This window comes from Haplochromis burtoni, unplaced genomic scaffold (genome assembly GCF_018398535.1).
Source record: "Haplochromis burtoni strain Fernald_Lab_line unplaced genomic scaffold, NCSU_Asbu1 Contig_1565, whole genome shotgun sequence".
NCBI classification, from domain to species: domain Eukaryota; kingdom Metazoa; phylum Chordata; class Actinopteri; order Cichliformes; family Cichlidae; genus Haplochromis; species Haplochromis burtoni.
The window spans coordinates 6,804-18,973 of record NW_024583926.1 but is presented as its reverse complement, the minus strand read 5'-3'; the positions used below and the strand labels follow the sequence as shown (position 1 = coordinate 18,973).

The window sequence follows — 12,170 nt, the reverse complement described above, 5'->3', positions numbered from 1 at the left end:
TCGTCACGAGGCTGCACACTTGTTTTTGTCTCGTTTGTATTTTTAGTTTTTCTTCCTCTCTCACCTGTACACACCCCCTCCCGCTCCCTCTTCCCTCCGCAGGCTCGTGACTCTCTCACCTGTCCTCTCACTTCTACCTGAGTCCTCTACAGAGCTGCACGCGCTGTCCGGAGTCGCGCGGATCATTTTGAATGTTTTATTTCACCTGCGGACTTCCGGTTTGAAAAGAGGTTTGAAAACTTTTAATTTGGCTCAGATTCTAATTCTTTGATTTCGAAAGAACCATCGGAGAGCCGAAGAGGACAGGGTCAGGCCCGCCAGCGGCAGGAGGATGTCCCGTGCCGAGGAGCGCGAGGAGGCGGACTGCGTGTGTTCCGTCGGGATGAAGTTAACGTGGGACATCAATGACCCCAAGCTGCCCCAGGTACCACGTGATCCCAGTCATCCTTTATTGATTTTAAATGTAATCAATAAAAAAAGATTGAGAGGAAATAAGAAGGAAGCTTAAATTAGGCAGACAATGAACGGAGTCTGGAGAAGCAGGGAGTCAGGGCCGGAGACGTTTGTTCATCAGTGATCACAGTTTGATCCGCTCCGAGCACAAACGCGGCAAGAAGAAACAAACAGAAAAAGCAAAACACGAAAATAAAATTAAAGTCAGATGTTTTTAATTTGCATAGAAATAATCCGAGTTTGTTTTAGAATTACAGGCCACCTCTGGAGAATTGTCGTCACATCTGGAGCTCAAATTAAATTTAAAAAAAGTGTTTGAATTTAGTTAGATTTTTTGCTTTCGAGAAAATGAAACGGAAAAAAAAGAAAGAAATAAAATAAAAATGTGAAAGAGCAGCAGGTCTGAGAGTGTGAGCGAACACACAGTGACAAACCCAAATATCCACGTTTAAAAATAAGCTTTTGAAAACTAAACAAATATCTGAAAAATAACTCGTTCATGCAGAATATTTACACACATATAAGTGTCACAATAAAAAGGAATTCGTTCATTAATAAGAGCGTACACACTGCTTATTATATTATAACATTATTTGAATTTATAAGTCTACAGAAATCAAAGTGAGCAACTCAATAAATGTTTCTTATTTTATTTATTTTGATTTTGTGAGATGGTCTAAAGAAAACGGTCCAGTGTGTGATTTACATGGAAGCTTTGACACATCCCAGCGCGAAACCACGTCCATTCCTGATGCACGTAATTATCGATAATTAACTAAAAATCTATAATGAATATATGATGCAGTAACTGACATTACAAATACTCAGTCGTGCATGAGGAATTAGAGGAGGGCAGAGGTCGAAGTTTAAAAGGTTACAAAATTCAATTCAATTCAATTTTATTTATATAGCGCCAAATCACAACAAAAGTCGCCTCAAGGCGCTTCAAAATAAAAACACAATATTGAAATCAGCTGTTCTGCATCGAGAAAATGTTTGTTTGTAGTTTCTGGATTTTTCTGCCTTGTATGGAACACATGAACGTGTTTGATCAATAATCAAACCATCGATCTGTTTTTATTTACATTCACAGGTCGAGTCTTTGAAAGTTTGATTGGATTATTGATCAGTTATCGATAATCGGTCACTTTCACATCATTAAACACGTTCTCCAGTATCTTATTCTACAAAACTTTATTTAAACAAACTGTTCAGAGGAGTTAATAAAAAATAAAGACATTTATTTGTAGTGTGTGTGTGTGTGTGTGTGTGTGTGTGTGTGTGTGTGTGAGAGAGAGAGCGGACTGAAAAACCCCACATTTGAGAACAAGCAGAACAAATTATATTTCAGTTCTTTTTAATGTAATGAATGTGAAAAATGTCCGTTGAATAAAATCATGTTTCTCCTGCAGGCGTTTTTTCAGACACGTTTTTATTTTTATTTATTTTTTTCATGACATGCGCAGATCCAAACAGACGAGCCTTCACAAACACGTTTTCATTAATTTGGTAATAATAATCAATAATTATTATTGATAATAAATAATATTTGTATTATTACTTCAGTTCAGTGGTTTGAATCAGGAGAATGTGTCACGCGTGAAAGTTTCACACATTCCCACAGACCGGTGCAGAGTCAGAGGTTTTGTAGAGGTTGTTTGAAGGTTACGTGAAGCCGCCGTGTGACCCGCGCTGACTCGGCTCTTTGACTCTGTTTTTCTGGTTTTCTGGAGGTTGTTTGAAGGTTACGTGAAGGTTCGTGTGACCCGTGCTGACTCGGCTCTCCGCTCTGTTGTTGCTCAAACAGAAAAAACTGGTTTGTATATTTTTGTTTCCAGTGAAACCAAACACACATCTCCCATCGCACACAGCTCCCACGCTGATCGATATCTGTGATCGATCCGGGACACAGCTTTTACACTCAGAGCTGATTTTTCAGATCGAATTCAAATGATGGAGCTGATGCAGGATAAATAGTGTGGTTCAGAGACCGCTGAGGGCCACGGCCTGGACTAGACTTTATCTGGCTTCACAGCCTGACTCCCAGCCGACTGTCCACGCTCCGTGTCATGATCCTGGACGTGGACAAGGGTAAGAATGTTTGCCGAATGGTTTCGGGTCACGTGGAAACGGGGTTTGGTTGTTTGTTAATTCACTGCCTGACAAGAAATTCAAAATTTGCTCCAGAAATATTTACGCCCAAATAATTTTAAGTAATGAGATTACATTTCACGAATCGGGTCAAATTATTTTTTTGTTTGTACGAATCAGAATCAAGAGTTTTATTGCCAAACGTTGAGCAGATTTGCAACATTAGGAAATTGTTGCGGTGCTTTGTGTGAGACATTAATAGATATAAATAGACATAAATAATCAGTAATTATTTCAATAAACAAACCGTTGACTAGTTATCTACATTTAACTCAAAGTGATTCAAAGAATCGCTTTTTGGAGAGCTGCGTGAAAATATGTGCAGACGATTTTCCACGATCGCACTGAACCAGCCGTTTTTAATCTGGGCTCCTCCGCTTAAAGTGCCGTGGGCTGGTTCATGTACCGGGCTCTCGTCTCTGGTCTCCTGGGGTTGGCCCACTATGATCCTCTGATGTCTCTGACTGGACGTCCTAAGACTGGATTCTGGAGATATAAACCGGCCGCTGTTTCAAACTAAACACGAGTGCAACTCCGTGGAACGGGCCGTGGTGTGAAGTCGCTGCTACCTGAAGACTTTGTTGAAGAAACCCTCCCAGTGAGGACAATAATAAGCAGCAAGTTTGTGCTGGTCAGACTGGAGCTGGCTTCTGTCCTGTGATGCGAGGTCTGCTCTATTAGCCGCGTGGGCACCGGACGTGTTCCCACCACGGCGATGAGCCGAGACGTGTCTCCAGTGTAACGTGGAAATAAAACGAGTTTAAAATGTGCGGTTCCTTGTTTGAGTGAAATGATGTAACTGAATGTTTGTATGAATTTAAGGTCGTTTTCAGTGTTTTTTCTGTTTCCTGACTGTGAGTCTGGCGTTTTTCTTTGTTAAAGATAAACTTTTCACACTTTACTGATAACGCTCACACATCTATTCACAGAATCAGACAAAGATTTACCAACATCAGTAAGCACGTGTGTTTTCTCGGGGCCACCGTACATTTCACACAGCGTTCCGGGCTGTATCCGATCAGGATGTGTTACATCATATTCTATAAGGATGTTATGTGTTTGTAGACTTTCTGCCCAGTTTGACCCATTTAGCAGAAGTCAGCCTGTTTAAGGCTCTAATATCTATTCTGTATGACTTAAAACAGTTATGACATGGTCTGATTTTCTCACCCAATAAAGGAATATTTCATATATCAGTCTACTCTTCATTCTATCAGACACAGTTATCACAGCTCCTACATTTGCTTTTTACACATATTTGTAAGCATTGAGCCAAATTTAGTAATGCCAACATATTAAACGAACAATATTTGTCTCTTATATATGATACATCTGTATATACACTGTCACAGATACTTGAGTGTCTTTGAGTGAAGATTTAAGGTGACAGGAAACATAAATGACTTCAACTTGAATCTTTACTGAAGCTCAGTGTTTGACACAGAGTTCACTCACATGTGCTGTACCAGCGTACCTGCACATGTGATGTGACAATAGAAGTGATTTGATTTGGGAGTTCAAACTCACTGCTGTAATAACTAATAATGATTAATATAATAACTAAAATATTGGCCATATTATATTTACACTGACTTTAGTCTCATGAACAACATTAACTAATTGTTATTTACTAACTAACCTTATATGACTGTTCAGTACAGATATGAAGCCCAACAATCATGTTTTACAGTCCTGTGGTCTCAGCCTCAGATACTTATTAAATCACACAAAGTTCGTGTAGAAACAAATGAACAAATGAACAAAATATGTTCTCCTTCATTTCTGTCAACTACACGTTTCCAGCTATCATGGTTGTTAGGCAACCTGGGCAGCGCGATGGAGGCTAGACCGCCCATTTCACAAGCCTCGCACTTCCGGCCTTAGCGGTCTTTGAGTACGCGGCCCTTGAGGACCGTTGAGGCTGCGTACTTTAAGGCTGCAGACCCTGAATTGGGGTACAGCCCAGGTCTGTTTCAGTGTGAGGGCATCGGTGCGTCACACCGTCATCAGCTGATCGATCACTGCAGTAATCTATTCTTGTGTAGCGGCCTTTGACTCATAATTTCGCCTTTATTTTCATTATTATATCATATTATATTATTATGTCAGCAACAATAAATACATAAAGCGCATTGAGTCAGAGCTTCAAAGTCTTACCCGTGTGTGTGTTCGTCTGTCTGCAGGACACGAAGCAGTTTGACCCGTTCCAGGAGTGGACAGACGGTTACGTTCGGTACATTTACAGCGGTGAGAAACTTTTTCGTGTTGCTAAGATTTTTTTTTAATTTTTGTTTATTTAAATTCTGTCCAAACATAAAAGACATGACGTGAAGATTTATGAGCCTGTAGGTTGATTCCCACTCAGCTTTAATCATTTTTAAACTTTATTTGACCTTCTCAGTCATTTTCTTTTAGGGAGCATGATTACATGTCAAAATATATATGTACAAGTTATTATTGTGAAATTGTTTTAAAATGTCATAAACATGCTGCAGTGTTTGGGTAATTACTCAAAACATAATAAAAGGAGTTTGTTCAGTCAGCTGAGTTAAGTGCATGTCTGACCAGAGAAAGAAAGTCACGACTTACCATGGCAACAAGTAAATAAAAAGCATTTTAGTTCAGTTTAGTTAATTTTTTTTACCAATATAGTCCCAAATTCATGAGTTTTATGTTGTAGAGTAGAGACCCACAGCAGGGTGTCCAACTGTCCTGCAGGTTTTAGATGTGTCCTTGATCAAACACAGCCGATTTAAATGGCTAGATGACCTCCTCAACATGTCTCGAAGTTCTCCAGAGGCCTAATCATGTGATTCAGGTGTGTTGACCCAGGGTGAGATCTGAAACCTGCCCTCAAGGCCTGGAGTTGGACACCGCATGCACTTTGGTGACAATGGGAAGGAAAAACTCCCTTTTAACAGGATGTTAAAAATGTGAGGATTTAACAGGGAGTCCAATGAAGGGAAGCCAAAACAGGAGAAATATCTCTCTCTTTCTAGTCCCTGTCAGGACTCTTGCTGCAGCATTTTGGATTAGCTGAAGGCTTTTCAGGGAGTTTTTTGGACATCCTGATAATAATGAATTACAGTCAGTCCAGCCTGGAAGTAATAAATGCATGAACTAGTTTTTCAGCATCACTCTGAGACAGGATATTTCTAACTTTTAGAGATGTTGCGCAAATGGAAGAAAGCAGTCTTACATATTTGTTTAATATGTGCGTTGAAGGACATGTCCTGGTCAAAAATGACTCCAAGGTTCCTCACAGCTTACTGGAGGCCAAGGTAATGCCATCCAGAGTAAGAATCTGGTTAGATACCATATTTCTAAGCTTTTCAGGGCCGAGTACAATAACCTCAGTTTTATCTGAATTAAGAAGCAGAAAGTTAGCGGCCATCCAGGTCTTTATGTCTTTAAGACATTCCTGCAGTTTAACTCATTGGTGTGTGTTATCTGGCTTCATGGACAGATAGAGCTGGGTGTCATCTGCATAGCAGTGTAAATGTATGCTATGTCTTCTAATGATGCTGCCTAAGGGAAGCATGTATAATGTAAACAGAATTGGTCCTAGCACTGAACCCTGTGGAACTCCATAATTAACCTCAGTGTGTGAAGAGGACTCTCCATTTACATGCACAAATTGGAGTCTATTAGATAGATATGATACAAACCACTGCAGCACAGTACCTGTAATACCTACAGCATGTTCTAATCGCTCTAATAGGATTTTATGGTCAACAGTATCGAACACTGCACTGAGGTCTAGCAGGACAAGCATTTTAAAATATACACCATGAAATGATTAAATAGGGAAATATAATTGCTCAGAGGTCTAAAAGTCACTGCTTGGTGGATTTTGTTTTGCAGCTGAAGATAAGAATGCTCAGAGACATCTGTCTGGCTGGGCAATGAGAAACACCAACAACCACAACTGTCAGATCTTGAAGAAATCGTGTTTAGGTGTGGTGGTTTGTTCTCGAGGCTGCACACTGTCTGATGGATCCAGACTTCAGCTTCGACCTGCCATCTGTGACAAAGCCCGGCAGAAGCAGCAGAGTAAGAAGAGCCTGGACCAAAGACTTCTCAGGACTTCCTCACCTGTGTTCACATTCACCTGACCAGTTTATTTTTCTTGTGTGTTTCAGAGAAGCTTTGTCCCAATTGTAATGCTGCTCTGGAGCTGCTCCCATGTCGTGGTCACAGTGGTTACCCTGTCACCAACTTCTGGAGAGTTGATGGAAAGGCCATCTTCTTCCAGGTTGATTAATAATAATGGATTGCATTTATATAACACTTTTCTAGGCACCCAAAGCGCTTACAATTCCACTATTTATTCACTCTCACATTCACACACTGGTGGAGGCAGCTACAGTTGTAGCCACAGCTGTCCTGGGGCAGACTGACATCGGCCCCTCTGACAATCACCAGTAGGTGAAGTGTCTTGCCCAGGGACACAACGACCAAGACTGTCCAAGCCGGGGCTTGAACCGGCAACCTTCCAATTGCAAGACAAACTGCCAACTCTTGAGCCACGATCGCCCCAATTTGATTATCAGCACAACTGGTTTTCTAGCTGTAACACTGTCAGTGAAAAAAAATTGTATTTAAAATATTTAAACATGAATAAATATTTAAATGATAGCTAATAAGAAATATTTGCTCATTTTGTGTTTGGTTTAAAACTAACTGCAACACATTTGAATAAAGCAGTTATCAAAGGGCATCATCGGGTCTTCGTCAACCCTCTGAACACTGCAGCCTTTTCGTGTCTACAAGTTTTTTCAGATTCTCCAAAATCTTTTGTCAAATGATGAAACACTGATGATAGAATCACAACGTTAATTGTGTTTATCTGCATTTTCAGTGAGAGAAATGTTTAATGTTTTCTGGGATTTCCTTACCTGGATGATTGAGAAGGATAAAAATCAATCTTTGGATTAAGGCTCGGATCACGCTAACGCTAACAATGTTCGGTTTGAACTGTTGAATTATCTATAGTTGCTGGTCCATCAGGTGTTTATTGCACAACCTTTACTGCAACTTTATTGAAATGTATTGCTGCATCTTTAAAAAGATTTAAGTTTTGATGTGTTGATTTTGTTCTGTTTATCATGAAACAATGAGTTCCATCATATTTTATTCGGTACAGTTTTAAACAGGTTTAAACTACAACTGTCAAAATTAGGGTACAAATCAAATTCAGTGTTTTTATTTATGTATCTATTTATCTAAATGACATTTTTGTGAATTTGATGTTACTATTATTGTCCTCCAGGCAAAAGGCGTTCATGATCATCCCAGACCAGAGTCCAAATCAGAGACTGAAGCCAGAAGGAGTTCAGTAAAGAGACGAGTCAACTCACCTCCATTCACACCAAAGAGACGACTCATTGAAACACAGGTTGCTACCAACAAGCCACAAACAATAACCACTGTTTGTTCACATCTCTGCTGTTTACTTATTGTTTCCCTGTAATTTTCCCTTTAGGCTCTTGGCCCTGCGCTCCTCTCCTGCGTTGAACCAACGGATAGGATTTCCTTCATTGAACCAAACTTCCCTCAGCACTACCCAGCATTCCAAAGCCCAGAAACCTACTACAACCCCCACAATGCACTGGGAGAGAGCACACCAACACTTCAGAAACCAGCCAATCCCAGGCTTTATATGAGCAGGCCCGGATATGACTTCCAAGGATACCTGACCTCACCTTCATATCCTGTGACCTCTGACCTTTGCGACCCTAGGTTAGCTTCAGATATTCCTCAAAACAGTTTCTGGTAGTGTAAAAATAATAAAATGCACCATAAATGACATGTAAAGTTTCACAGGTTTAAACCAGATTCTGGTTTCTGTGCAGAGTGGCCCCGGTCCTGGGTTCCTCGTCGTCCTCGTCTCCATCGTCAGCTCCTCTCTCCTCCTCCTCTACCTCCTTTGACCCCCAGACAAAGACCCCTTCTGGATGGAAAGAACTGCTGAAGAACTCTGCCCCCTACAGTGACAACCACCATTACTACAGCACAGAGTACCCTTGCCGTTATGCCAGCAACAACCCGGGTTCACCAGCAGCACTGCAGACCATCATCACAACGACAACCAAGGTGAGTAACCCTCAAAACCTGAGGTTTGTCTCAACTTGTAGAGCCTGCAGGAGACATGCGTAAGAGTCAGGTATGAGATACGTGTTTTGTAGTTGGACCTGCACATGGTTGACCTTGTGTATTTCACTGTAAACTGAAAACAATATGCTGACATAGAAGCTTGAATATCTGTTTCACCTGTAAATAATGTCGTTGTCACATTATCACCTCCTGTGTTCCTCCTCAGGTCTCCTATCAACCGTGTCCGAAGCCTCCTGCTGCCCTCCCTCCTTACCAGTCGTGTGCCAAACCCTCTGTCGGCCTGCCCTCTTACCAGCCCTGCACTCCCTCCAAACCTGCTGGCCTTCCTGGCTGCTCCTCCTTACTAGACGACCCCTCCTCATCCTCATACTCCACCGAGGTGAAGGTGACAGAGGATTCGGGTGGAGTCATCAAGTCTCTATCTTTCCAGCCTGAGCCTCTTCAGACCAAAACCGAACGGGCTGACGGCTACGACTACCGCTACTCGTACCCCAACACGTACCGCTATGACGACTACTGAGGGAGCAATACATCCATCACTGTTACCACTGCCGCAAACTTCCTATGGCTGCTAGTATCACTGGACCATTCAGGTACCAAGAGGATCAGTCTGAATCCAGGTTTTGGTCCCTGAGAGACTTTCTGGAAAAATTCACTTATCAAACGATGATCTTTTTCACGTCGGACGTCAGAGAATCACCTCTGGAGACGTTCAGGGGAGGAACTCAGGCAAATGGGAATATTTGCAACCAGTATCCTGTTACTGGGCTGGTGTTTCTGGAGCTCACCCTCTAGGTGCTTCTCACAAAAGAAAAACAGCATAAATCATTAAAATACTGTGTATATTATTTATTATCTTTCAACTTTCTGATATTTCCTGAAACAGGCTGACACGCTGATTCGTGGTAATCTCCAAAATCTAGTCAAGACACAACAAACTGTACAGCATATTTGAGCAGAAGGTTTTATGTTTTCACCACAAAACACAAATTTGTATTTCGATGGATAGTCTTCATATCAACTTTGGCCAAAGTTTCAAATAACAGAGCCTAACAGTCTAAAGCTAAGCTCACTGCTCTGAACACTTGGTTTCCTGCTGGGTTTTTTACACTCTGTATCTGTAATTATCATTAAATATCATATGACATCACATTGATGTCACAGAGATAGTCATAGATTGTATAACCTATATAGATCCCATCTCATCTACGTAAGATATAGAGTCACAGAATTAAACTGGCAGTGAGCACAGGAAGTCATCATGTCAGAATGAGAACATTTGGCTCCATCAGCAGACTGAGATTCATTACTGAATAACCAGCGCACACGTCGCACTGTTTGTTGGACTGGATTTCCTTTATTTCAAAACCCATTTAATCATGTTTCATATTTTTAAGAACATTTTATTAGTTTCACTGGAACAAATTTCTGTGAGCATCTGAAAACAGAGGGCTGCAACAAAGGGGCGATGTCAAAGATCAAAACTGAACTATAAGTGTCTCTGTGTGCCGAGGAAGACCCTGAGATGTGACTGAAAGCTGGATCCAAACATATATATATCCATAAATAAAGTAGAACTAAAACGTCTGAAAAGACTTTCACGTGAGAGACTTTTAAACACTCTGCAATCAGAAATCATAATGACCTGTATGCACTTGGAGTATTTATTCTATCTGTTAAAGCCACTGCCTTTTCCTGAACCTGGAAGAACAAACAACGTTTGACTGAGGAGATCTGAACCTGTTGAAGTGACACATTAAAGCAGCTGATCTTCACACTCTGCTGTTTCTCGATTCTTTCTGAAATCAAACCCACACTCATGTCTTTAACAGTATGAAACAAACTGGTGGAATGGCCCTTTAAGATCTGACAGGGGTTAAATGAGCAGGCTCTCAATCAGCAACACACAATATCGACTATAGGTACACATCATCAGTTATAATTTTATCATTATGATAAAAACAGATAAAAATGGTTCCTGTAGCTTTAGTGTGAGACTGTGCTAACTATAAAATGAAACAGATTGTGAATTTAATGAAGCAACGAGCTGATTCGGGGCAGAGTGAATCAGCTGTGGTGTTGCAGGGACTTTACAGGGCAGCAGAAACCCTCAGAAGGACTGTTGTGCAGAATTAAAACCGTATAAATAAAACTGTGTTTTCAAATGGATGCTGAGAAAGTGTAAAGCAGTGAGTGGACAACAGACCAAACGTGAGTAACCTTCATCAACAACAGACAAAATAACCCAGACAAGGATACTGTTGACTGACATGAGTGTGTAGTTAATACGTTGAATGGTTACCTAGGCAACCAGGGGTCTACCTGTACCAGAGTCGGTTCAAGGTTACACAGTTTTGTCACAATGACCTTGGAAAGGAGACAACACCATGAAGTTATCAGCGTCTGTCACACAGCAACTCACACCTGGCTCGTCCTCAGTACAGTTCACGCTAATTCAGGCACGCAGATGTTTTCAGGAATATTAATATTGAATGTTAGTGGGACTTTCTTTCTTTGAGTTTGCTGATCTCAGAGCTTATTTAGAGAAAAGTTTAACAGGATGACGAATTAACATCTAAAACTGCCACAGGTGTTTCCGAGTCACAGGTAAGCCTAGTGCACAGGTGAAGGCGGCCTTTAGTGAGTCCAGCTTCATTCAGCAACATGGATGTGAAGTCATCACTGAGACCACTGTCAGAAGGACCCCTTGTGGGCTCCGAGCCTCATAGTGAGCACCCTGCAGCACAGGATCAAAGCGCTGCTGTTTGGACATCTGCGGGTTTCGGTCTGAGTAATAAATGTTGTTTTGACAAGAGCATGTCGGGACAGGACTCACTGAGCTGTCCTCAGGGTGAACCTTTATGTCCTCGCAGACGCTCTTCGACCGCCTCATCTTCCTCTCTTTCACTACGATCCATTACGATCGCTCACTCGTTACCTGCCTTCAGTGTACGCTAACATCCATCAGTGGATGATTATGTTCAGAGGCTGGCAGGCGGCGGAGCCACCCAGTCTGATCCTCACACACACACACACTCACAGTAAAGTGTGCGTGTTAGTCCCCATAGGGAAATAGTTCCTCTGCATTTAACCCATTCACCCAGTGAAGCAGTGGGCAGCCACCAGTGCAGCGCCCGGGGAGCAGTGTGTAGGGACGGTACCTTGCTCAGGGGTACCTCAGGGTAGCCATTCAGTGGAGTCGAACCCCCGACCTTCCGATCATGGGGCCACCACTCTACCTACTGAGCTATCCCTGCCCACCTACTGAGCTATCCCTGCCCTACAATCCTGCAGATTACTCCATAACAAATCTGAAACTGAGATATCAAAACTCTGCTTCTGTCCAACAGCCTAAAAGAAAACATGCTCACATCATAATGCTGTACACAGCGAGGTTAGAGTTAAAACTATTCTCCAGTAGGATGACGACGATGATGATGATTTTCATA

The 12,170-nt window shown here is 41.7% G+C and overlaps 1 protein-coding gene across 2 annotated transcripts; it reads left to right on the top strand.

Annotated features, from left to right (window-relative positions):
- The first annotated feature begins 83 nt into the window (after window positions 1-83).
- gcm2 (glial cells missing transcription factor 2) lies at window positions 84-11,801 on the top strand. Of its 2 annotated transcripts, none has more exons than XM_014331186.2 (8): window positions 84-424; window positions 4,788-4,851; window positions 6,469-6,657; window positions 6,747-6,859; window positions 7,877-8,002; window positions 8,090-8,346; window positions 8,460-8,700; window positions 8,927-11,801. In XM_014331186.2, the coding sequence occupies exons 1-8, from the start codon at window positions 332-334 to the stop codon at window positions 9,239-9,241; spliced, it is 1,398 nt and encodes a 465-aa protein (XP_014186672.1). In that variant the 5' UTR covers window positions 84-331; the 3' UTR covers window positions 9,242-11,801. The 2 variants fall into 2 exon arrangements, with proteins under 2 accessions (XP_014186672.1, XP_042073000.1); XM_042217066.1 differs by lacking the exon at window positions 84-424 and adding an exon at window positions 1,751-2,544.
- Window positions 11,802-12,170: the final 369 nt, after the last annotated feature.

Bases quoted from the DNA above. Each gene is read 5' to 3' on its own strand.
- gcm2 (XM_014331186.2), top strand. From the start codon at position 332: ATGTCCCGTGCCGAGGAGCGCGAGGAGGCGGACTGCGTGTGTTCCGTC. The intron at 6,658-6,746 runs GTAAGAAGAGCC...TGTGTGTTTCAG, and splicing joins AGCCCGGCAGAAGCAGCAGA to AGAAGCTTTGTCCCAATTGT. The intron at 8,347-8,459 runs GTTAGCTTCAGA...GTTTCTGTGCAG, and splicing joins TCTGACCTTTGCGACCCTAG to AGTGGCCCCGGTCCTGGGTT.